The sequence below is a fragment of the Leptodactylus fuscus genome, chromosome 2 (assembly GCF_031893055.1).
Source record: "Leptodactylus fuscus isolate aLepFus1 chromosome 2, aLepFus1.hap2, whole genome shotgun sequence".
NCBI lineage: Eukaryota > Metazoa > Chordata > Amphibia > Anura > Leptodactylidae > Leptodactylus > Leptodactylus fuscus.
The window spans coordinates 64,517,788-64,544,571 of NC_134266.1; the positions used below are offsets into that span (position 1 = coordinate 64,517,788).

Sequence of the window (26,784 nt, forward strand, 5' to 3'; positions counted from 1 at the left end):
GGGTATGTTCACTCAGCAGAACTTGTACAAGCAGAATTTTTCTGCTTGACTACAGAATCCAAATGTAAGTATTACAAGAATGGCAAAAATATATGTGATGAATAAATAAAACTCAACTTTTATTGATCAATGTTAAAACCTCATGTATTAAATGTACGTGATACTCAAACACCAGCCCCCACCACTCTCCCAAACCTCTGTATATACTGAGGTAATGGGCTATATAGCAGCGTCCATTAATTTGAGGAGAGAACAGAGGTTAGGCTAAAGTGTGATAAAACCTGAGGTGCACACCATACTAGAGGATTATAAACGCATGGTTGCACGATTCAGAAACATACCGCCATGCTCTCCAACACCCTGCAACCTATGGGAGATAATTCCCTGGTAAGGTATAAATCTAGGTGCTATGGACCGTATTTATAGTGAACAGTGGTATATGAATAAACATTAACGACCAGTGATGGTTAAATGACACCTTAGTGGGTACACATAGTTGGCTCTTATTTAAATGGATATACATTCAGCCCACAGAAGTAAGCTGAGGAGCCCAGCGTCAGACTGAGGACACCTGATAGTCACATAGGCATAGAGATACTGGAAGTAGTCTAAATACACAACATGGCACGTATATATAGCATGGCCAGTTTGGAAAAACTTGTCATATTCCAGCTATCCCCTCTAATTAATCTCTCAACGCGTTTCCCCCCATCTTGTGGTATATACTAGGTTCATCAGGAGAGTTTAGCAAAAGTTGCCCCCAACAAAACAACAAAATTGCGGTCAAGACTGCAGCCTGATGATGGGTGCTGTCCACAAATATTTCTGCCTCCATTCACTTCTATGGGAGTTATCAGGCAGAATCTGCCTGAATTTCGAACATAACAATTACATTTTCCACTAAAAATCAGTCTGACCCCACTGAAAAGAAGGGAGGCAGATTTCAGGTGGAATTTTGAGCTACTTTGCAGGAGGAATCTACCTGTGAACGAACAGGCTGAGCATCAGATTTTCTGCCTCTACTTTCACAGTGTGAACATATCCTAATGAGGACCTTCAGGTTTCAGTTATGGTTACAACACTCCTGAGTGTGAACCGGAGCATATTTTGTGTCTGCATCTCCTAAATAAATAATTATTTTGGAGTAACCCGCTAGTGACGCCATTTTAGTTCCTTTTCGGACATATTTGGCACCGCATTGCTTACGTCTGTACTGGATTTTTAAGTAAGGTGTAAACTGTCAAGAAGGAGGTATACCGTACACTAGAAACAGGCTGACGCTAGGTGCACACCTGCATTCGGGTTACCTGCGAACCCCATAGACTATAATGGGGTCCATCGATAAAGGCGTAAAAATGTGCAGAGAAAAGTCCTGCTTGCTTGCTTGTAGGACTTTTCTCTCTGCATTTTTAAGTGGATTTGGGGACGGGAACCCCGAATGGAGACTGAGTGCTGGTGTGCACCTAGCCTGACATAACAATGGTATGGAGTGGGAGAGCTTCATCCAGGTTACAAAAGGTGAAAAATGGAAATAAATCACTTGGGGCCCCATTATAAGTAACATTATGGCGTCTCTCCCCTGCACAGCACTGACAATGCTGAGGTGAAGCATACAGCAGCTTCTTGTTATACGTTACACAGCAGGGAAATCCTGGCGCCTGTATGATTTTTATTCACGCTTATATCTAGTTGTATCCGTGTGATCGTGAGGTAAGCACGGGTTCCTCGGCCGCCGCCTCCCCGGTGAGCGGGCTCCAGCTCTGGGCCCTGGCCTGGCCTTGGCTCTGGAGTGAGCAGCCAGACTGCCTCGCACGCGGCCTCCCCCTTCCGCATTTTCCTGAGGCTCTGCGGCAGTGACGTCTACTGCTGACGGCGGCCCAGGCCAGGAGAGCTGCCCGCTCTTTTTTTCTCTCCCTCCTTCCCCCCTCTCTTTCTCTCAGCCATCGAGCTCGGCCCCTCCCTTTCTGCCTCTCGCACTCACTCTATACCTTCCCCCCTCCCTTCGAATCAGCCATCGCGAACAGGCCTAACGGACAAGGAGCCCCGGTGCCGGGGTAGAGAGGGAATTCCTGCAGCGTTTCCAGGTGAGGCCGCGGCGGGAGTGTGTGCGGGGGCCTGGGCGGGAAACGAGCGCAGTCAGGGGGGAAGCTACAAGGCCGGGCGGCGGGCGCTGCAGAAGGCTGCCTCGGTGTTGCTTAGAGAGGACGCTACAGGAGCTCGGGCTGCAGCGGCTGCCACGTCCTCGGCGAAATGCTGCGTTTCTGTCTCGGTATCACTCTCGGCGGTGTGAGGAGAGACAGGCCGCGGCCTGGTGTGGCCCGCTTGTAGGCCTCCGTTCGACCGCTTGCCCTTCCAGGCCTCAGAGGAGGCCGCAGCTAGGCCCTAGTGGGGGTGGAGGTAGGGGGGGCGGCGGCGCGGTCATGGCGGCCTGTTTCCCGCCTTATCGCACACGACATGTAGCCGTGTACAGAGGCTTGTGCACATTGCGTGCGCTCAGGAGCCGTCATCACCTCACAATCGTCACAACTTGTACATTTCTTTATAGAGACTGTAATGCAGTGAAAGCAAGATGGCGCCGGCCCACATGCTGCATGGGAGGGAGGGGGAGCGCCGCCATCTTGAATTACCCTGAGAGGGATAGACTGGGCGTAGGAGGAAGATAAGGAGAGAAGGGCTGCTCAGGATTATTGCACAGCAGCTTGTCCTAGTTACTTAGGCGGGGCTGAGGGCCGGACACTCCCTGCTCTAGTGCTGAAGTCTCTCATAGTCTTACACCACTGACTGCCATTCCTTCTAGCAAAGTTCTTTTCTCCTGATAATCTTGTATGTGAATTATAAATTACTTATTGGATGATAATAAAAGTGTTCTGATGGAAAGATTGGTGCAATAAGTCTGCTACATAGCCATACGTACTCTGTGTTGTATAGGGTGACAACTGCCTAATATCTGTGTGCACCTATTCACAGACACCATTCTCCAGAGTTTAGGATCTGCAGCATGTTTTGCAATCCAAATGTCATGTTCTGCAAAATGAGATTTGTTTTTTTTGGTACTATTCCGTTATCGGGCCAGCAGCAGCGCATTTCAGCACCAGCTTTCGGGACAGCAGTTCAGTTCAGCAGCGGGAATTACAATGACATCCGAGGACTGCTGGCCCGATGCTTGTGCCCAGTAGCCAGTACATCAATGACCCCCCCTCCATCTCCTCCTCCTTCCAGTGCTGCCCCCCAGCTCTCCTTACATCTACCCCGTACCCTCTCCCCGCCACATGACTAAGCCGATGCTGGCCCGATGATAGAGGCCGTGCTTGTGTGTAGTAGGCAGTACATCGATCGATGCCCTCATCCTCCTCTTCCTTCCAGTGCTGCCCCCCAGCTCTTCTTACATCTGCCCCGTACCCTCTCCCTGTAATAGGCCTCACCGTAAATCTTGAGCAATGAATGCTACTAGATAGCCGCCGGACGCTGCAGAAAGTTTGTCCCTCCGGCTCGCTGTAGCTCACCGTTCCTATAGTCGGCGTGTTTCTTGTCAGGGCCTGGATTGAGCCCCGGTGTCTTTCCTTTCGGTCTCGGTACTAGCGCTGAGGTGAGGCCTAGTCGTGTGGCGGGGAGAGGGTACGGGGAAGATGTAAGGAGAGCTGGGGGGCAGCACTGGCAGGAGGAGAAGGATGGGGGAGGGGGGTCATCGATGTACTGGTTACTGGGCACAAGCATCGGGCCAGCAGTCCTCGGATGTCATTGTAATTCCCGCTGCTGAACTGCTGTCCCGAAAGCTGCTGCTGAACTGCGCTGCTGCTGGCCCGATAACGGAATAGTACCGTTTTTTTTTTAAAAAAAAAGTCACTGGTTTAAAAATATTTGCTATTGAAAATTTTGTTCTGAAGGGACGTGCTGTAAATATATGGCCATAAGGATACATTACATAGGTGGCAGCTTTTTATATACAGTCTTTGTAGGCATCAGAAATTGCCGGATGAAGTCCAGCAAAAGAATTATAGACATACAATGGATCCAATTCTAGTTAATGGGGTCTATCAAGTTCTGTATGTGACTGCTTGTATAGCGCTCCGCCTGTCTGTTGTCCTGGTCCTCTGACTGCCCAGAACAAGGCATAGGCTGACACTAGTGCGGACCTAACATAAGGCTCCATTCATGTCACATTGCTGCTGTCCATTCATCCGTTTAACAGATACAAATATGCATCCAATTTTACATTAAAGAAGGCTCCGTTTAGTTGAACAGGGCCGTATGGTGCTCTGGCGAATACTGGTGTGTAGGGATGGGTGAACTTCACAAAAATTTATGAAATATTTGTGAGGTTTCCACGCAAAACATACAGAGAGAAAAGTCCTGGAAGTAACACTTCTGCATGTTTCGTGCAGAAACCACATAGACCCCATTATAGTCTATGAGGTCTGCGGGTTTCCTTTAGGTAACCGCTTTCTTATGCCTATAGGTTTCCATCTGGGGGTCCCCAAACAGAAACCCGAATGCAGATGTGAACTGGGCCTTACACGTTACGTGGACAACAATTGCGATCTGGTTCTGCCATCATCCCAGCCAGTAAATGTGACTATGACTTGTAACTTGCTGCAGTTGTGATAATTGCAAAAAATTTACTAGGTTTAGATTTTTCTGCAACCATTGTCAGCTTGCGAGTTGCAGTGCTGAGATTTTCATCTTTGTTAGTAGTGTTTTGGTTCCCCCCACCACAGTGTTTTTCATTGAGTTTTTGCTCTCTTTTCTCTGCTCTTTCGAAACGCACACATTTTTTTTAAAAAAAATCTGCTTCCCCCTGTCATTTGTGGATGAGATTAACCAAAATCTTATTCACTTTGCTGGTCCTGTAAAATGCATTTTTTTCCCCACAGCTGTCAAGAATGCTGCATATGTGCGATGTTGGGCCATAGCCTTACATATAATCTTTGACCATGCCGCCCTTGCCTATGGCTTGTTATTGATTTCACACAATTCCAATATGGCATCCAGAAGTGAATTTGAGAGGCGGACACTGATGTAAGATGAGATTTCCTGGCTCACAATATCTGTTCTAGTTCACCCCAAGGGTATTGGATGTGGTTGAGGATGAGGGCTTTGTGTGAGCCAGTCAGGTTTTTCCACACTAACCTCCTCAGCCATGTCGTTATGGACACTGCTTTGTCTTGCTGGAACAGGAAAGAATGACCTTACAGGCAATACTGTCACCTCTGCTGTTCTACTGAACTGAATTTGGATGTTTTCATAGGGTTCAGCTGAGAATTTAAAAGGGTTATTCCCTAGTATAGTGGATATTGTGCAGATCAAAGAGATCCAACCACTCAGATTCCCATTGATCAGGAAGATGTCCCCTGTTCTTAATGGAGTGGTGGTCAGGCAGTGCGTGTCCTGCTCCATTTATTTCAGTGGGAGCACCGGAGAAAAAGTGGGTGATGTATTTTGTCTTTCTTCGGCACTCCTATTTAAGTGAATAGAGTGATGTGCATGGCTCCATTTGTTTTCATGGTTAGTGGACTCTCACGTTACGCTGGGTTTACACCAGCGCCTGAACTCCGTTTTCAGGTTTCCGTCTTCTGCATGCAGAAGATGGAAACCTGTCATGCCGAGTCCGGCATGTCCGACTCTGTGTCTGGTTTAAAAAAAACGGTTTCGCCCTCGGAGCGCATTAAACGCTCACCGGCGCACACGGCCGGACACAAGCCCATTCAAATGAATGGAATTGAAACATGCCGGCAGTTTTCCATCTTCTGCCCCTGTTTTGTGCAGGAAACAGAAACCTGCAGAACGGAGTACAGGCGCAGATGTGAACGAGCCCTTATCCTGTGTATAGCAGGTAGTTAGAACTTACATCTGTTATTTGGACTAAGGGATAGTAAAAACTGTTGTGGTGCATTAAATGGCTGCAATTTTTGTCACCCATTTTTAATAGAAATGTATAATGAAGGGCCCTGTTATGGGGCCTTTACACAGTGGCAGCGTCCTCTATGTGCTAATCCTCAGGTCACGCCTGTACTTGCCATGCAATGTTTCAGGACATGGCTATAGCCACATTCAGTTCAAATTCAGCGCCATTTTCCTCTGTGTTTATGCACCCTTAGAGAGAGTCTAGTGGTGTCATACCCTAAGGCTGGGGCCCCACAGGCAGGAAATGCCGCGATTTGCCCGCAGCGGAGATGCTGCGGGAAAAATCGCGGCGTTGTACAGTGCTTGCAAAGTGGATGGGATTCATGCAAATCCCATCCCTTTGCGGAAAAGAAGGCAGCGCGGCCACGAGGAAAATTTAACTTATAAAATTTTTCTTAATAATGTGATGCTTCTGTTTAAGTTATGCTTGAGGGCGACACGGTGGCTCAGTGGTTAGCACTGCAGCCTTGCAGCCCTGGAGTCCTGGGTTCGTATCCCGCCAGGAATAAAATCTGCAAGAAGTTTGTATGTTCTCCCCGTGTTTGCGTAGATTTCCTCCCATTCCACAAAGACATACTGATAGGAAAAAAAATATATACATTGTGATCCCTATATGGGGCTCACAATCTACATAAAAAATAAATCTCAAATTATGCCTATATTACTTACATTGTCACTTGCACTTCCATAGAATGAGGAAGACTATCCTTTGTGTTAAGGATTGTGTCTACTTCCTCTTGCTGAACTGGCCTGAGAAGTCTCAGAACACTTATGCAGATCCGATAGTATGCAGATGCTTGTAGAGAAGGACTCGGTGTTATCTGTGTTTTTACATAGATATCAGACCTGCCACCAAGAGCAGTGAGTGACATCACTTGTCTTATAAGTTTGTGGTTATAGCAACGCTGTGTAAACAATGAGAGGAATAAGTTCACATAGCAGGCAAACAAAGCAGCATTTCTAAAGCAATATATTGAGGTAAAAGTCTTCAATTTTCATAAGCTACCAGTATAGATATGATCCTTGCGATGGGACAACCCCTTTTAAGGGAGTATTAACTCGATCTCTAGGGGAAGAGTGCCAATCAACGAAAACCATTTATTGCACAGACCAAGGCAAACTGAATTGACAACAATAATGGCCCTGAGTATGTGCCCATCTAACTGGTCCTTTAGAGCTCCACAGTGGTATTGTGTAATCTTAAGCACATGCAGTATATGTTACTGTATTTTTGTGTATAATACAATGCTGTAGTGCTTTTTTTCAAAACACTTTGAACCTTTTACCACCTCCACCAACTCCATTCCTAGCATCTATTAATAGTTGCCCTCCTCCCCCCCTATTCCTGAGCAATTAGTATGGTTAGTTCTGGTGCCTGATAGTTGCTGTTCAGGCTCTCTAATGTCAGGTAGGAACAGGCAAGGAGACGTGATTCAGGGCCTGGTAGTTCCATGTTCTGGCATGTTATCCCTGGCCTCATTGGCTAGATGTCAAACCATCAATAGTCTGTTGTGATTGGAATATCGTTCAGATAAAGCAAAAAGAAGGTCAGGGCAAAAGTCTTTACAGAGGACTTATCATGTCCTCCTGCACATGTGGTTTTATATACAGCTAGAAAGCTGACAGTGCGAATTCAGCACCATTCTCTGCCCACTTGCATAACTGCGTTTCTGACAGTTTAGCTGGGCTATGAGGAATGCCCCTCCTAACAGTACTCGTCTATAGCCCTGTACAGTCAGAGGGGGCGTTCTTTACCGCCCAGGAATGACGCTGAGCTGTGAGGAATGGCGCCCCCTGCCCCCCAGTTCAAGTCTATGGACAAGTACTGTCAGATGAGATGTTTCTTTGTCCCTCCATAGGTGCCTATGGATGAGCAGCTCCAAAAAATACGAGGAACGTTCCCCCTACCATCTAGCAGCCCAAGCATAGTGAGGGCACTGAGAGGATATCGGCACATGCAATTTATTGGGTGTTCTTATTTTAAAAGGAGATTATCCATGGCTTCTTGTCGTGGTTCTTCCATCATATACTGGACCCATCATGATGAAGTCTTTCCCTTTCCATTGTTGCCCCTCTGTGATCTCTGTTGCAGCAAAATTAAGTTATAATTGTTTGAAAGCATAAAAGGTCATATGCAAATTATATTAAGTGGTTGCGGTGGGCGGGGCAACTACAGTCTAGTCATGCTATCCCCTCCTGGATGTAATTGATGTTTTCTTCTCAGTCCTTTCACTTCCTGAAGTCACAAGGGAGACCTCACTCACACCAAGGAGGCGTTTTCCAATATTTAGATTTTACTTTGATGCAACAGAAAGATTACAGATGGGCATCAATGGAAAGGTAAGTGCGTCATTCTACATATGATGGGACCAGTTTATTGTGGAAAAACCACCTCACAGAGACCCTTTAACATCATTGTAATGTTCTTTTGTATTTAATAAATATACCTTATCATTTTGTTGATTTCTGGTGTTTGAATCATCATGATGATTATAAGTCCTTGTTTGTGTTTTTCTAGAAATATCAGCTAATGATTGTTCAGAGTCATGGAAGAAGATGTGGCAGAGCTGGCACTTCAAACAGAACCGCATGCTTTTTTTCATACTTCAGGTACAAAGACATGCTCAGATCTCCAATATAAGATTGTATGCAAAAAATGGACTGATGTACCGTGCAATGTATGAAAACATTTAATACTACAGAAAGATGTGTCTAAAATAATACTGCATGGTAATTGTGCGTTGTTTTCCTCTCAGACTTATATAATTAGAAAAAAACCCTGCAATAAGCAGTGAAACTGTAGTTGTTGTATCTGCAGCTGTTTTTAGCTGCGTTTCATAGTGTGTAGCCATAGGCTGGTTGTACACGACCGTAATGCTTTTACGGTCCGCAAGTTGCTGATCATTAACATAGACTCCGCGGATGCCCGTAAACTGCCGCACTCGCCCATAGAGTTCTATGGGTGAGTCCGTGCAGTGCCGTGAATTACGGACATGTTTTGTGAAGTGTGAACCTCGGTTGCGGCCCGGATAAATATCCGGTGGTGTAAGAGGCCGCATTAAATATAATGTGTGCGCAAATGGTCCGCAATTGAAAACCCTCAATTGCGGACCATTTGCGGTCTTAAACTACGGTCGTGTAAGACCAGCCTTACTGTGAACCCATCCTATTGTTATTATTGTCTGTTCCTAACTTACATCATTGGCACTAATGTAATGAACATGATGGACACTATCTTTCGTCATGTTTGTTGAGTTTTGTAACGGAAGGAAAAGTTGTGGAGTCTGTGTTCCTTCTCTGCTACAGTTTGATGTCTGTTGTTGTCACCATATGACGGAAGACAGCAACAGACATTAACGGTAGTGTGAACCCAGCCTTAGGGAGCGTTCACACTACCGTCTGTGTCCGACATGTAGTGTCCGCTCCTAGTGTCCGCTCAAAATCTGTCACGGACACTAGGAGCGGACACTAGATGTGTCCGTGACACCTGTCATTCATCTCAATGGGCATCGGGTGCGTTCTTTTGCACTCCGTGCCCGTCCTTTCCTGTCCGCAAGAGAAGATGTCCGACTTCTCAAGCGGACAGAAAAACCCTGCATGCAGGGTTCCTCTGTCCGCTTGAGAAGTCGGACATCTTCTCTTGCGGACAGGAAAGGACGGGCACGGAGTGCAAAAGAACGCACCCGATGCCCATTGAGATGAATGACAGGTGTCACGGACACATCTAGTGTCCGTGACAGATTTTGAGCGGACACTAGGAGCGGACACTACATGTCGGACACCGACGGTAGTGTGAACGCCCCCTTAGTCTTTAACTTCAGCTTTTTTTTAAATTTGTTTTACAAATGAATAGTTCTATTTTTGCTCCTACTCCCTCCATAGGAATTATATAAACTACAACCTGTGTTCAATGAAAACTGAATTTCCCCCACTGAACTGAGCAGTTTGCCATACAGGAGTGTAGCTGATACCAGCAGATGGGAGCATTTTCCTCTTATAAGATATATTACAAGGTTTCTTAGCTGTTTACCTTAGCTGTTCATTTACAAAAATATAGGAAAGGATTGTTAGCCTTAAAAGTGTTTAACCCCTTTCCACCGCAAGTAGTTTTCAATTTTCTTTTTGACTCCACACCTTCCAAATCCCTCTTTATTTTTCTATTCAGAGTGAACAAGAATCAATCTTAGGAGCCTTCATTAAAGGGATTCTACCACTAAACCAAGATTTTTTTCTAATTACCACGTCAGAATAGCCTTAAGAAAGACTGTTCATCTCCTACCTTGCTCAGTCGACTCCGGCCCGCCATTTCGTAGAAATACCGTTTTTTACTGTATGCAAATGAGTTATCTTGGAGCAATGGGGGCGGGCCCCAGCGCTCAAACGTCCCCCATTGCTGCCAGAGAACTGTTTCAAGTGATACCTCCATCTTCAGCTGCATCCTCCCCTTCTCTCGTCGTCTTCCGTCTGGGTCAACTCCGACACCTGCGCAGTCAGCTCTACCAGTGAGACACCAACAGAGCCGACTGCGCATGCCGACTGGCGGCAATTTTTGGGAGGCCGCTCTTGCTCTTGTAGTTCATGTAGGTTTTTGCTGTCTGCTTGAAAAGTCGGACATCTTTGGGAACGGACACTTAAGGACACCCACGGACAGTAAAAGAACGCACCCCATGTCCATTTAAATCAATGCAAAATGTCACGGACACATCTAGTGTCCGCTGATAATGTCCGCACAAGATTTTGAATGGACATTAGCAACGGACACTAGCTGTCAGACACCGACGGTAGTGTGAACGCTCCCTTACCCATGAATGAGGTTAGATTTACTGGCGTATAGTTGGGACAGACCCAATTATAGCATCCTTAAAGGGAGTCTGCCACAAGCAGTATCACTTGTAAACTATTTGTATGCTCTTGCAGTTTGTGACATAGTCAACATAAATTTCTTGGGAGAACGTGCAGTGTTGCTGCTGAGGAGTTCAAGTCTTAAAGGGATTCTACCATTAAAAATCTTTTTTCTGTGGCCAACACGTCGGAATAGCCTTTAGAAAGGCTATTTGTCTCTTACCTTTAGATGGGATCTCCGCCGCGCCGTTCCTTAGTAATACCGGTTTTTACCGGTATGTAAATTAGTTCTCTGGCAGCGATGGGGGCGAGCCCCAGCGCGGAAAATGCGATGAGGGCGTCCCCACCGCTGCCCTAGAACAGGATCCTGCGCCGCCTCTATCTTCTGCTGGATCCTCCCCTTCTTTCTTCAGCTGCTTCACCTCTGTCGGCTCAAACACTAGTAGAGCCGAGCTCTACTAGTGTCAGAGCCGACAGAGGTGAAGCCGCTGAAGAAAGAAGGGGAGGATCCAGCAGAACATAGAGGCAGCGCAGGATCCTGTTCTCAGGCAGCGGTGGCGACGGTAAAAACTGATATTACTAAGGAACAGCGCGGCGGAGATCCCATCTAAAGATAAGAGACGAATAGCCTTTCTAAAGGCTATTCCGACGTGTTAGCCACAGAAAAAATATTTTTAATGGTAGAATCCCTTTAAGCCATATGCAACTGAATTGGCATGGGCTTACACCTTTTCTTGCACCCACTTTCTTTTGCAATTGCCACCCAGTGCGATCCCCAAAATAGAAAGACCAATATGTCCCATGAACAGCAATTTGCAATGATTGCAAAAGATAATGGCGCTTCAGCAGGTATAACCCTGCCCTGAGTGCACCAAATAACTCATTTGCACATGGTAGCAGACTGGTATGGATTCTGGAGTGAATATAGGGAGGAAAGCAGCTTTATTCTAAGTGAAGAATGGATCCTGTTTCTTTAAGACATATTACGAAGTTTCTTATATTCACCCATCCTGTTCTTTTAAGAAAAGCTATTTTAGAAATGTTGGTTTGCTTTAAAAGTGCTTGTAACCAAGTATATTTGAGCAATATTATTGTATTCCACAATTAAACTCACTGCCTTTTTTCACGATTTTCTTTTTTATAGATCCTGGAGCCCCTCACCTCAATGGTAATGAGATAATTGTGGAAATCCAGGAGACTGTCTTTGTTGCAGATGGAGATGGTGGCATGGCCGTTCAAGGATTTACGGATGATGCAGACTCTGTTGTTATTCAGGATGTCATTGAAGATGTGGTCATTGAAGATGTACAGTGTTCTGATATTTTGGAGGGAACACGGGTGTCCGAGACTGTAATAATCCCAGAGCAGGTTTTAGAAGATGAAATTGCCCCTGACACAGAGGAACAGGAACTGGAAGAAGATGTGTTATCCAGTTGCGATGTTCCTGAAAATGTCTTAGACTCTGATTTAGTGGAAGGAGCATTGACTGTAGCGAGCAGTGTAACTTCTGTTCATCCAGCTCATGTAGTAGGAGAGGAGATGGCAGAGGACGGCCTTGGCGATGATATTATTTCTGAAGAGGTCCTTGTGGCAGACTGCGCTTCTGAAGCTGTAATTGACGCTAATGGAATTCCGGTGCAAGGTCCGGATGGGGAAGAAGTCAATTGTGATGACTACCTTATGATATCTTGTAAGTAACAGCACACAATTGTTACATCAACTGAAAACTTCTCCCTTTGGCAAACAATAAGAAGTAACCAAATCTGTTGGAAATTGTTACAGAATGTAATCCGTGTTTCCAGCATGTTCACATTTATCTGCTGGTATCTGATGGTCTTTCCAGAGAAGAAAACTTACATGTCATTTTCCTGTCCAAGAAAACAGCATTGTCACATTTGTTCACTGAGCTAGGCCATATGAGAATACCGTATTTTCCGGACTCTAAGCCGCACATAAAAACCTACGATTTCCTCAGAAATCGTAAGTGCGGCTTATAGTCCGTTGCGGCTTATATATGGATGGAAGCGGCGGCAAAGACTGCGTGCCGCTTCCATACATACATAAAAGGCACCGTAAGGGTGCATTCACACTACCGAACGCCGGCGTGTATCACAGCCGTACACGCCGGCGTTACAGCAGGGCTGCCGGACACTTCCTATTCATTTCTATGGGAGCAGGCATGCGAGCGCTCCCCATAGAAATGAATGGACAGACACTTCCCATTCATTTCTATGGGAGCCGGCATGCGAGCGCTCCCTATAGAAATTAATGGAAAAAAGCAGTCCATTCATTTCTATGGGGAGCGCTCGCATGCCTGCTCCCATAGAAATGAATAGGAAGTGTCCGGCAGCCCTGCTGTCACGCTGAAACAGAACGTGAAACTTACCCAGCGGTGCAGGGCGGGCGGGCGGGCATTCAGGCCTCCTCTGCCTCCGATGTTCCGTCCTTCTCCTCCGGCGCTCGCTGATAATGGCCTGGGCGCATGCGCAATATCATAATGCTTCTACTGCGCATGTGCCCTGGCCATTATCAGCTTGCGAGCGCCGGAGGAGGACAGAACATCGGAGGAAGAGGAGGCCTGAATGCCCGCCCACCCTGCACCGCTCGGTAAGTTTCACATTCTGTTTCAGGCTTTTATTTTAAAACGGGGGGAGGTAGTTTAATCTAACGTTTACGGTTGGGCTCTATCAGCATGATTTTGCTGATAGAGCCCCTCCTCGCCTGCCGAGCGCTTCCAATAGAAGCGGCTGGCACGCGGGGGGTTAAGCGGCCGCTGGCAAAGTCTGCCTGCCGCCGCTTTCAATAAGATATAATGCGCACCGGACTGCGGCTTATAGTCCGGTGCGCCTTATATATGAACCGAGACGGACTATAAGGCGCTCATGGGCAATGCGGCTTATAGTCCAGTGCGCCTTATAGTCCGTAAAATACGGTAAGTGCGAAACGAGTGATAAATGTTTCATGTAGTAATTTCTGTCACTTTTCTGTATTACTGCTAAACTTATTGTTGTATAACTAGGGCTGCACTTAACTCTGGGTCAGCTGATAGCTATTACTTTTGACCAATACGCTTTTGTTCTTAGTTTGGCTGTGTATGCAAACAGCTGGCAGATATCTCGCACAGGAGCGTTTCTCACTTTGGAACAAAAGGATCAGCATTATAAAATCCAATGTACCTGATTCTTTACAACTGCTGGCTAAGGAAGAATTACAACACCCTCAGCTAATGCGTTAAGGGTTTGATCTCCCAAGTTTTGCATCCTTAGAGCCATGTTTACTGATGAATAGTAAGGCTAGTTTCACACTAGTGTTATAGTGTCTGGTACAAACATTTGTGATACTCATCATCCAGGAGACAAGAGGATAGAAATGGAAAAAGACAAAAAGTAATTTTCGCTACAATCATTACATTTTGTGAAATGGTGCTTTTTTTTTTGGCCGCCACTGTATAATTGGACAGCAAGAACACAAGGGAACAATGTGCAGGTCTCCAGCCCTAATCCCTAGATATGTACTGGAAGTGAAATTGTAATGTAGAATGCCTTGCGTCATGCTATAGATATACCTCTAATAACTATTTTGTTCTGTTTAGTGGACGATGCTGAAAAGATTGATGAAGAATGTGCAGAAGAAATTGCTATGGGTGGTGAAGTGGATGTAGACACAGCTAAGTTAGATGGGTCATGTCCAGAAGTCATCAAGGTTTACATCTTTAAGGCAGACCCTGGTGAAGACTTGGGTATGAACGCTCAGTTTCTTTGCTAAATTCACTTAGTTATTGGTCCACATAATAGTGCATTATGTGTTTTATTTTTTTCTAAGTGACATTGCTATCTTCCTCGTCAGGTGGTACTGTAGACATTGTGGAAAGTGAGTCAGAAAATGACCCTGGAGACGGACTGCTCGATCCTCATACTGGAGGTCGTCTTCCTCGTGAAAAAATGGTTTACATGGCTGTAAATGATCCTCAGAACGATGATAATGATTTGGGTGAGTTCACGGACAAATCCTCGTGACGGTGTTCTGTAGAATGTGTATTGCTATGTTGTGTAAGGATTGAAGGGCTCACGTAAAGTGTTTTGTTTTTTCAGATGTAGCAGAAATTGCTGATGAGGTATATATGGAGGTGATTGTTGGAGAAGAAGATGCTGCAATCACACATGAACATCAGCTGGATGATGCCGAACTAAGCAAGACCTTCATGCCAGTTGCCTGGGCTGCAGCTTATGGTAAAGGCATCACAGCTATAGACTTACAGCTGAATTTGCACATAAACATTTCTTGTAAGATTCCCTGATCCACTGTACTTTGAAAGGCTCAGTTGTAAGGCTACAATTCACATGACGGTGCATTATTACTTTACACTGTACACTGGAGGTTAATCTGTTTTTACGGATCCCTCATAGACTACTTAGGGAGTCATAAAATCATCCAGAGAGAGAGAGAGCATGTTTTTTCATTTTATTTTTCTTTGATAATTCACTTGTATAAATAAATCTATTAACCAATTAAGGCCAGGCCATTTTTGCTTTTGCAATTTCATTTTTTCCCTCCCAACATTCCAAGTGCCATGACTTTTATCATTTTTCAGTTCACAAAGTCACATGATGGCTTATTATTTGCGAAACAAACTGTACTTTGTAATGGCACCATTCAATATACTGTGCAATAAAAAAAAAAATTCAGAAGGAGGTGCATTTGGAGAAAAACGCTAATTGCACCAATTTCATAAGGGTTTAATTTTTGCAGCGTTCACTGTGTGGTAAAAATGATATGTTAACCTGTGTTCTGAGTCAGTAGGAACACGGCGAGACCAAATTCATATAGTATTTGTAATGTTTTGATACCTTTAAAAAAAAATGAAAATGGAAAAACTTTGCAAATTAGAAAAAAAATTCTGTCACCATATTGTGACTCCTGTAACTTTTTCATATTTACATGTACGGAGCTCGGTGCCGTGTCTTTTTAAGCAATACAAAATTATGTTTTTATTGATACCATTTGGGGAAATAAATATTTTAATAGTTCAGACATTTTGGAATCTAATGTGTTTACTTTTATTTACTTTTATATCTGATCTAGGGAAAGGGGTGTGATTTGAACTGGGGGGGGGGGGGGGGGGGGGGGTAATAGATCTATTGCCATGACAAGTCTGGAAGGCTTCAATAGTCTCTTGTTCATGAATACTGGAGTTATAATTGGAGGTGCACCGTAAAATATCCTTCTGTTTATTGGAAACTATCCAACGGCTTGGTGATCATTAACATTACTAAATGAGAGCTTGTCAGGTCTACTTGTTAATTTGAGTATACGTTTTAGGTAATAACATGAATAACAATTTGGAGGGAGTGGAGCATCGGAATGGCACTGCTAGTGCCCTATTGCACATAGATGAATCTGATGGACTGGACAGGTTAGCAAAACAAAAACCAAAGAAAAAGAGAAGGGGAGAAAACCGTCAGTACCAAACAGGTAAGTGTATTGTTAATACATTGGGTCTTGTAAAAGTTGTATTTGGTACTTCATACATGAGAATATAAAAAGTATACTGTCTCCATTGTTTTGAAATGCAAAAAATAAAATGTCAACTTTGCCATGTTCTTTATAATTCCTTGTGTTTCTCTGTGTCACTTCCCTGGGCCCAACTAATTCTCCTTTAGATCCATATATTTCAATATTTCCTATATCTATCATTTAACTCTTTTGGCTGAGAGTTATCTCTGGACACTGGCAGGCTGGGGCTGCGGCAGCCCCGCCTGCCAGTGTCAGTAGATGACTCTCAGCCTGCGCTGTGAAGAAGCAGCATCCCGGCCCCCTCCATCCCTAAGAGCGGCCTGCAAGTGCTTCTTCACAGCGCAGGCTGAGAGTCATCTACGGACACTGGCAGGCGGGGCTGCTGCAGCCCCAGCCTGCCAGTGTCCAGAGATAACTCTCAGCCTGCGCTGTGAAGAAGCAGACAGCGGGAATGCCTGGGCGGCCACCTCTCACAATCCGCCAGCCACGCCCACACGCCAAGCCCCACCCACAAGAAGTGGGTAGTTGATCTTAGGGCTTGGTCATTTAAAGAAGTAGCTCACATGCTGACAAAGTGTGAGCACCCTTGATCTACAGTATCTAATGTGTCATTTATCTCACAACAGAACCTGATAATAATTCAGTTTTTAATCCTGCTCTGTGGTAAAAATGTCAGTCTCCTCTTTTCTGCCTGCCACTTAAAACTGAATAAAACTTCTGTGTACAGATTTTATCCTGGGGCCAAAGGAGGGAAATAAGTGAATACTAACACTAGGTTCACACTCTGGTTCTCAGTATAAAATTGACAGAAACTCGGCAGACCCCATTATAGTCTCTGGGGTCCATAGGTTTCCATGTGTTACAGCTTTTTAAGCAGACAGGGTTTCTGTGTTTTGAGTCCCCATGTGGACCAGATGGATGGAAACCTGAACACTAGTGTGAACCTAGCGTAACTGGCTTTCAATCCTATTAATATTATAAATGTGAAAGTTTGTGGGTTTGTGAGTTTGTGTGTGTTTGGATGTTCGGATGTTTGTTCCTCAATCACGCAAAAACCGCTCCACCGATTTGGCTGAAATTTTCCACAAACATAGTTAATACACCCGATTGCGCAATAGGCTACTTTTCGTCACAATAGCACACATACGTTTGTGCCAGGAACCCCACAAAACCCAAACTCACACCACCATCTCTGCAATCTCACACACTTTGGACCATAGCAAGCCCCAAAATTCATATTGCCCTCTACAGCAGAGGTCAGCAACCCCACACAATCTCATATACATATACTTTACCACTTTGCCCCTCACCTTAACGATACTCCAGGAGGCGCTCTATAACGCTCCGGAGCAGCCATGTTTGCCGACCCCCACCGCTCTGACAATCCGCGACACCGCCCACCCATGTCAATACCCCTAGGCGGTCTAATAAATGCAAAAAAAAGTTTAAAAAAAAGTTTAAAAAAAAAAAACAAACAAAAAAAACAAATAAAAAGGATTAAAAATTCAAATCGCCCCCCTTTCCCTAGAACACATATAAAAGTAGTTAAAAACTGTGAAACACATACATGTTAGGTATCCCCACGTCTGAAATCGTCCGCTCTACAAAGCTATACAAATATTTTTCCTGTTCGGTAAACGCCGTAGCGGGAAAAATGGTCAAAAGTGCCAAACCGCCGTTTTTTCACTGTTTTGATTCTGATAAAAATTTGAATAAAAAGTGATCAAAGCAATAACATTTCCCGAAAATGGTAGAACTACAAAGTACACCCGGTCCCGCAAAAAAAGACGCCCTATGCATCCCCGTACACGGACGTATAAAAAAGTTACGCCTGTCAGAATATGGCGACTTTTCAAAAAAAAATTTTTTAACATAGTTTTGGATTTTTTAAAGGGGTCAAAATGTAAATAAAACCATATAAATTTGATATCCCCGGAATCGTAACAAAACACAGAATACAGGGGACATGTCAATTTGGTTGCACAGTGAACGCCGTAAAACCAAAGCCCGTAAGAAAGTCGCAGAAATGCATTTTTTCTTCAAATCCACCCCATTCTGAATTTTTTCCCTGTTTCCCAGTACATTATATAGAATAAATAATGGTGGCATCATGAAGAAAAATTTGTCCCAGAAAAATTAAGACCTCATATGACTCTGGGAGCGGAGAAATAAAAAAGTTTATGGGGTTTAGAAGGAGGGGAGTCAAAAACGAAAAACCAAAATCAAAAAATGCCATCGGCGGGAAAGGGTTAACTTCAAATACCTCTGTCCCAAAGTCACTATGTAAAGTTTCTCACATCACCATATAGCAGCTCAAATACAAATTACATCCAACACAAAAGTCTCACGTATTCTCTGAATTACAACAAGATACAAAGTTACATTTCATATCCCATACCTTATACACAGTACGAAAACCTTACCCGCGCCTGTATATACCCACTGCTACAATCACCGCAGACGAAGTCGCGGGTACCAGCTAGTTAAAGAATATTTTAGAAGAAAAATGAATTTAAAAAAAGTAATACTACTAATATACCACTAGAGGTCCTAGTTCACTGGGTTTGTTTTTTTTCCTGTTACAGCAGTACACACACACACACACACACATCTGTCTGTACTATCATTTATACCACAACTTACAAACCAAAAGAGCTTATCCATGGTTAAATTATTCAGTTTGTTACAGACAAGGGTCACTTTAACCATAGTGCAAATGGTTCCCCTGCAGTTTATTTTATGACTTCTGGGCTTCAGCTCCCAACAGAAGCATTTGCTTTTATCTGTGTCAGGATTGTATTCATGTATTTATTACCAGCGGTAGTTCTCGGAGCGCAGACACAGCAGAATTACACATCGTGAGCACAGGGTATATTATTTGTGCTGTACATTCCTACAGGTGCTGAACTACTGCTGGTAATAAAGACCACTGTGCACAGGTACAGGACTATATATATATATATATATATATATATATATATATATATATATATATATATATATATATTATACTGTACTGATCTTACTATAGTTCCTGATCCATCTGAACTCTCCTGGGAGCCACTTGTGAGTAAGGAACAGGATGCTTTTAAACAGTCTATAGGGTCGCTGTGTTCAAGGTCAGGGAGAAAACACACAGCCAGTAATGGGAGACTGAGCAGCTCTAGTTGTGAGTGGTGGGAATGTAAATGTAAGCCAGGATGATTTCACTCATTTTACTGGATGTGGAAGATGGATGGAATCAATCTTACCCCTTGTTCTACCTGGAAGCACAAAAGGGGGCATTATTACTCTGGAGGCAACACAAAGGGGAGACTATTATGTAACGTACGTCCACACAGGACTGATCTGCCTAATTTTCAGTTGTAGAAAATTAACAGAGAGAATTCCAGAGGAAATACTGACATTCTGTGGATAAAAAAAATTTAAAATTAGGTCACAAATTGGTTGACACTGCAGGTGTTTTTGGCTGCATCTGGAGGAGTTTCCTGAAAACCTTAGCCAATGTGCTGGTACTGTAAAATGCTGCAAGTATTCTGCCCACAAATCTGCAGAATTTATGTCCGAGTCGACAGACCCTTGGGCCTCATGAATACGGCAGTGTGTGCAGTCTGAGGGAGTTCAGATGTTTTAGCAGAATGCACTCAGGTGACATCAGAGTGTGAGCGGAGTGCCTTCCATCCCCCATTGTTTTCAGTGTGGTGGTAGGGATGTCACCTAGCAAGATAGGACAGGAACAGAGCTTCCCCTATCGAAGGAGCCTTGGCCTGCACACTCCGTCAGGTAAGAGACCTTACTGTGTGCAGTACAAATCAAAGTACTCTCCATGAGGGACATGATTACAATCTCTGTCACCTTTGCTCTGGGCTTGGCTAAGAAAATAAGTCACATTTAAGATAGTTGCCTAAAAAGTGCTAGACAAAAGGTTACAGTTTATTTTAACGTGATCTTTCCCTTAAAACATATTTGTCAGTATATACAAAAAAAAATAAAAATTGATTTTTTTTTTTTTTTTTTTATTTTGTTTTCTAGCCATAATCATTGGTCCTGATGGCCACCCGCTTACTGTCTACCCATGTATGATCTGCGGCAAGAAATTCAAATCCCGAGGCTTTCTGAAGAGGCACATGAAGAACCACCCTGAGCATTTGGTGCGTAAGAAATATCGCTGCACAGACTGCGATTATACCACCAATAAAAAAGTCAGTCTACATAACCACCTGGAGAGTCACAAACTGTCTGCTGCAGTTATTAAAACGGAGAAGGAATTGGACTGTGATGAATGCGGAAAAGTATTTCTACATGCTAATGCTTTGTTTGCCCACAAGCTGACCCATAAGGAGAAGGCGGGCAATAAAATGCACAAGTGCAAGTTCTGCGACTATGAAACGGCTGAACAGGGCTTACTAAACAGACACCTTTTGGCCGTGCACAGCAAGAGCTTTCCACACATCTGCGTGGAGTGTGGAAAAGGTTTCCGTCATCCCTCGGAATTAAAGAAGCACATGCGCACTCATACCGGCGAGAAGCCATATATCTGTCAATATTGTGACTACAAATCTGCTGACTCCTCCAATTTGAAAACCCACGTTAAGACAAAGCACAGCAAAGAAATGCCATTCAAGTGTGAGATTTGCCTCCAGACGTTCGCAGACTCTAAAGATCTGCAGGCACATGTCATCCTGCATCAGGAGAGCAAAAGTCACCAGTGCCTGCATTGTGACCACAAAAGTTCTAACTCGAGTGACCTGAAAAGGCATATTATATCTGTGCACACCAAGGATTATCCCCACAAGTGTGAAGTGTGCGAGAAGGGCTTCCATCGGCCCTCTGAGCTCAAAAAGCATGAAGCTGCACACAGGGGTAAAAAGATGCATCAGTGCAGGCATTGTGAGTTCCAAATTGCGGACCCGTTTGTGTTGAGCAGGCACATTTTGTCTGTACATACTAAGGAGTTGCCGTTTAGGTGCAAACGCTGCCGTAAAGGCTTCAGGCAGCAACAAGAACTGAAAAAGCACATGAAGTCTCACAGTGGTAAAAAAGTGTATCAGTGTGAGTACTGCGAGTACAACACCACAGACGCTTCTGGTTTTAAACGCCACGTCATCTCCATCCACACCAAAGACTATCCCCACAGATGTGACTACTGTAAGAAAGGCTTCCGCCGGCCATCTGAAAAGAATCAACACACAATGAAACATCATAAAGAGGCTAGCTTAGTGTGACTGTCTGTTGCGGGCGTTTCCGAATATTGCTAAAATATACCCGTTCTTGTAGAGAACAGTGTCAGGTTTTCGTTTTCTTCTCTCCTTATGATTATTAATCTATGTGCCTCTAAACAAATAATTTTTATATTCCAGTCCTGCCCTTTGTTTAATATATTAACAAAGCGGCAAATACGAGGAAACCACTGGAGATATGTATGTTTAGTTCTTCCTTCCAAATTGATCGTGTTTTTCATGCACTGCTGTTGTAACGTTCTCCCTTTAGTATTTTGGGTTCTTAGACCACATATGCTGAAACATTGGCTATTTCATGGTATTTGATCAGTCAATGTAGTTTGCACTTGTGTATGCTTTTTTTTCCCCTAGAGAAAACTTGGAGTAGATGCTTACAAAAAAAAAACTTTTTCAATCCATTCCTGATTTTGGCTGAAAAATATGCATCATAAACTGCACTGTATGAGCAAAGCTTTTGAAGGGGTTTTCTAAAAATTGTAATGGATAATTTAACCTTTGGGTAGGCCATCATGCATGATCTTTAGCAGGTCCTACATCCAGGCCCCTGACTAACATACAGCAACATTTGCAGTACAGATCAATACCTGCCACTTATATCCATGGTCACTGCATAGCCCTGTGGAACTGACTTAACATGTTGTAGTATCCTTAATTCAATGTGTGGAAACCCAGTGACCAGGGGGTGGTTCTTTAACTGAGGTGTGCCGTGAGCTGTTTTCCATCTGATTCCCTCTGCTCTCATTGATCGCTGTAGCATACAACCAGGAGACGGATAAGGATATAACGCCAAGTACAGTTCTATGTGAGGGCCTGCCTTCTGCGCAGTGGGTATCTGGTTTACCCACATAAATATATGGAAGTACTGCCTGCAGTTTTGCAGGGGCAAAATTTCTGACCTCTTGGTGTTTTTATACTGATCATCCACGGGATAAGTCATTGGTATACAATCCTTGGGGCCCTGCAGTAATGAGGTCTTCTGGCTGCCTCTGGGCACTGAATGGGTCTGGAAGCAACGCTGCACCACCATTATATAGTAGACTATAGGGCTACAGCTCTGCACCTATTCTGTGGGTAGGTCATCAGTATGAAAAATGCTGGGGGACTCGGAAAACTCCTTTTAACTCAAGAGTAATGTTTGTTTTTGTGAAAAGCAAGAAAGTTCATGTAATCTGTAACTACAAACTTAAAGTGGTATTCCCATGTACATAATTATTTTTAAATTTGTAGATAATTAAAAGTTAAACATTTTTGCAAATATAAGTAATTAAACATTTTGCAGAGTTTTAAAGATTTTCTCTAAATATCTTGTGGTCTTGATCTGTTGCCAGTGGATACAACCATGAATGCAGGAACTTACTAAGGTCAGAAAATCCGCCCTGATTTCCTTATTGTGGCCGGGATATCTTTTGATACATGTAGTATCCCTGCATGATAACCCAGCTACAATAAGAAAATCATAGCTGGTTTCCTGACAAGTGCCAGACCTAGGAAAGTTTCTGCATTAGTGCTCATAATCCATTGGCAACCGATCAAGATAACAGACTGTCACCACTGAGAAAGTTAGAGAAAATCTTTAAAACTTTGCAGAATGTTTAATTACTTATATTTGCAAAAATGTTTAACATTTAATCTAAAAATCTAGATATGATCATGTACATAGGAATACCCCTTTAAAGCAAACCAAACCAGAAACGTCATTAGGAGGCAAAATGTTTCTGTCGATCTATTTCTGTCCTTTCTTGGGTATATAGAAAGCTAAAATAAAGTATAATAAGGCTAAGTATAGCAAAACATGTAAATCATTTAGCATCTCCTCATTTTCGGGTGGACAAAGATGTTTTATTAATACTTTGCCACGTCACCATTTTGGCCAAGGTTTGCTGCTTTCATCTTTTTTGTAGTCAGTGTTACTCGATTTGGATGTTTACATTCCTTTCAAGGAAAGGAAGAAGAAATGTCTATTTCAGAATCTATTCCCAGTGTTTTAAAGAGGTTTTTAGATTCTTACTTTCCATTAAATACTAAAGGTCTTATGCTTCCCAAAATAGCAACTACCGTATATCTTAGGGCTGGGGGACAGAAATGCTTTATTGTATTATAGACAAATGTAATGGGAGAAAGCTGGAGAAATTCTCACAGTCAAAAGTATTGATGGAGATTGTGTATAAAATATTGCCGATAAATTTTATTTGCATCATAAAATGTAATCTTTGGGCTATGCAGTGCGATTATGCAACGTACAATGTAGATATTTTCACTTGCTACAAGAATAGATGAAACACTGTTACCAATGCACCCCACATATTGATCATATGTTCTTCTGTTCTCTTTAATGAATTGGCACATGGAGATTTTATGGAGATTTTAAATGCTGTTTACATTTGTGATATGTTTTGGCTTTTTTTTTTTTTCATTTGGGTCTTAAATTATTTTTTTTAAAAATTGCACTTTTTAATATAACTGGTGGTGTTTTTTTGCTGCATGCAGATCACAAATTGTTTTGGGGGAGAATCGGACTAGTGTTGCTTCTTAAATCCAGGCAGCAATGTCAACTTGAGAAAAAAAAAAAAAGAGGTCCCATTGATGTCTTCAGTGAAGTTTGTAAAATGTTAATGGCACTTCCTGTCAGAATACTATATCATGATCCAGCACTCTTATACTTTATGTATCCAGTAAAAATGTTTTATCTCTTTGCACACATGACACTAAAATAAGTGGGTAAACTTATCTAAAATTTGCCCCGTACTGAAAGGGGTTTCTCACTAATAATATGTAAGATGGAGAATAGGTATCTAATCGCCGCTAGTCTGAATCTTGTGATCATGAGAATAGGATTCCCCTGTGGGAACAGAGCTGTAGTGTTTATCTATGGCCACCATCACCATCCACTTCTATAAGGGGAAGTTCACACTGAGTTTTTTGGTCAGGATTTTGAGGCCGTATCCGCCTCAAAATCCTGACCATGAAGATGGCTCCCATTGAAATCCATGGGAGCCAGTCAGTTCTTTTCTCCGGGAGCCGGTTTGTTTTGGCTCTTGGATAAAGAAGCGAGATGATCATTCTTTCAGGCGGCTTCGCCTCACAACATCCGCCTGAAGACACTCCCTCCCCACTAGCCCCATTCATTTGGGCCTAATCCGGAGTGGAGTGCAGCTACCCGTATTTTGGACTCTTCCAAAAAACCCTATATGAACTTACCCTTAGACTGAAAGTGCTGTACTCAGCTGTTTCCTTCAGTCCCATAGAAGTAGATGGAGTGGCGATGAAACATATGGGCTACTGCTTTATTAATACCATGAAGGGCGGGTTCACATATGCGTCCCGATCTCCGCTTTCAGATTCCGTCTTCTGCCGACAGGAAATGGAAACCAGGCAGACCGTGTCTGCCCGTGAGCGTTTTGTGGTTTCCGCGGCGAAACCGTTTTTTTTTTTTAACCGGACACAAAGTCAGATATGCAGGACTTTGTGTCTGATTAAAAAAAAAAAAAAACTTTTGCAGCGGAGACCATAAAACGCTCACGGGCAGACACTTTGCAAACCCACTCAAATGAAAGTGTTTGAAAACTGACTGCCGGTTTCCGTCTCCTGTCCAGTTTCTCTGCAGAAGATGGAAACTGAAGGCGGAGACTGGGCACAGGTGTGAACCCGCTCTAACTAGGTAGACCAACCTTTCTCCTGATTCCTGGTCTAGGCGTTGGACCTGCCGTTGTACTTAGTTTTTTTCCCCTCTGTATCCTCGGGATAAAGCGATACTTATTATTAGTGTGAAACAAACCCTTAATATTACATTGAGAGACTCCTCTATGTAGAACATGAAACCTGCTTTGTCCAATACTTGATAGCAGTGTGAAGGAGGGGGAGGGTGGGTCCTCCTTTTCATCTCATACTGTAAGTGGGGCTTTTCTTCTCTTTGATTTTTAAATTGCTTTTACGTTACCAGAATGTATTACCTGAAAGTCTAATAGTTACTGAAATTGTTCTAAATAGACATATGACAGATACCTGCAGTGCAGTGTTTTTATTCCCAACGTGCATATTATCCAATTCTCTTAATGCTATACATACAATTGTAATAAGATTAGAATATAATAAAGGCTTCACTTCATGTTTTTGTTACAAGAACGGGGCTGTATAGATGTAAATTTGTGTTTTTCAAGTTTTTTGTTTTTTTTATATGTTAGATTCATTCTGGCTTTTGTAAAGACCACATCTGTATAAAGACGTTGTAGCTATTGTTCATACTTGTTTCTTTGTTTCCATGGTTTTAGTTTCAGCTGAAATGTATGGTAAGTGCTCCAAAACTTGAATGTTTTGGTCACATGTTCAAGAGGTACAGGTTGATGGTTTTTTTTGTTTTGTTTTTTTGTTTTCCTTTGTACAAGAACATATTGTAAATTATTCATTAGACCCAGCCTGTAAAATATTTTATTGTCTTTATTCTGTGTACAATTTTGTATAAAAAGTAAAGCAAATCAATATAGGGATGTGAGATGACATTGTAATTGTGCTCTTGATAATGTGGTAAAATAAAGATCAGAATATTTTCCTGTTGGTGAATGTTCACAGTATTTTATGCCCTGGGAAAGAACACAAAAATACCCATCAAAGTTGTGATGTCTGCATAACCACTGCATAACCTCTTGGCCTGTAAGACATGCTCTTACATTTGGGGAGACAAATCTTTCAATTTAATGGCCTAGTGAACATAATCCTAGTGTCAAAGTGCGGTCACGCTGCAGAGAAACACTGCCACACCCAGGTTAGGCCCATAACTGCAGGCGCACTCATTTTTCTTTTATGGTTACCACCTAGTGCAAGCACTAAAACAAGTATGTCAGTAACAAACCCTAAAACCGCACATAAGGCTGAAGTGAAATGTTGTAAGGACACGTATTGGCTCACTCGTGCACTTTGTGACACACTTGGGACCAGTGGAGTGTGTTATGTGGGCTCACGCACTCTGCCGCTGAATCCGCATAAAATCGACAGATAGGAAAGTCCTGCAAGGAGGACTTTTCTTTCCACCAGTTTCCTTATCATATCAGTGACACTGGCAGGTCTATGAGATCGCGGGTTTTGATCTGTAATCACTTTTTAAGTGGAATGGGTTTCTGTCTTTCGGGTCCCCATGCAGAGCCCAAGGATAGAAACCCAAACGCTAGTGGGAACCTAGCACCAAACTAACGTCTGCCTCGACCACTGACTTCTGATTGAATTTTCATGGAAATCAGGCTAGTGTCCTATGAAGCCTTGGTTGTTGTAGTGGACTGTTTCCTACTACCACCAA

General features: G+C 43.3%; 1 protein-coding gene across 1 annotated transcript; it reads left to right on the forward strand.

Annotated features, from left to right (window-relative positions):
• Positions 1–1,744: 1,744 nt before the first annotated feature.
• On the forward strand, positions 1,745–26,048 carry ZFX (zinc finger protein X-linked). Its single transcript, XM_075263885.1, has 8 exons — positions 1,745–2,084; positions 8,420–8,511; positions 11,888–12,433; positions 14,336–14,482; positions 14,590–14,733; positions 14,835–14,972; positions 16,063–16,215; positions 20,290–26,048. The coding sequence occupies exons 2-8, from the start codon at positions 8,448–8,450 to the stop codon at positions 21,480–21,482; spliced, it is 2,385 nt and encodes a 794-aa protein (XP_075119986.1). The 5' UTR covers positions 1,745–2,084; positions 8,420–8,447; the 3' UTR covers positions 21,483–26,048.
• Positions 26,049–26,784: the final 736 nt, after the last annotated feature.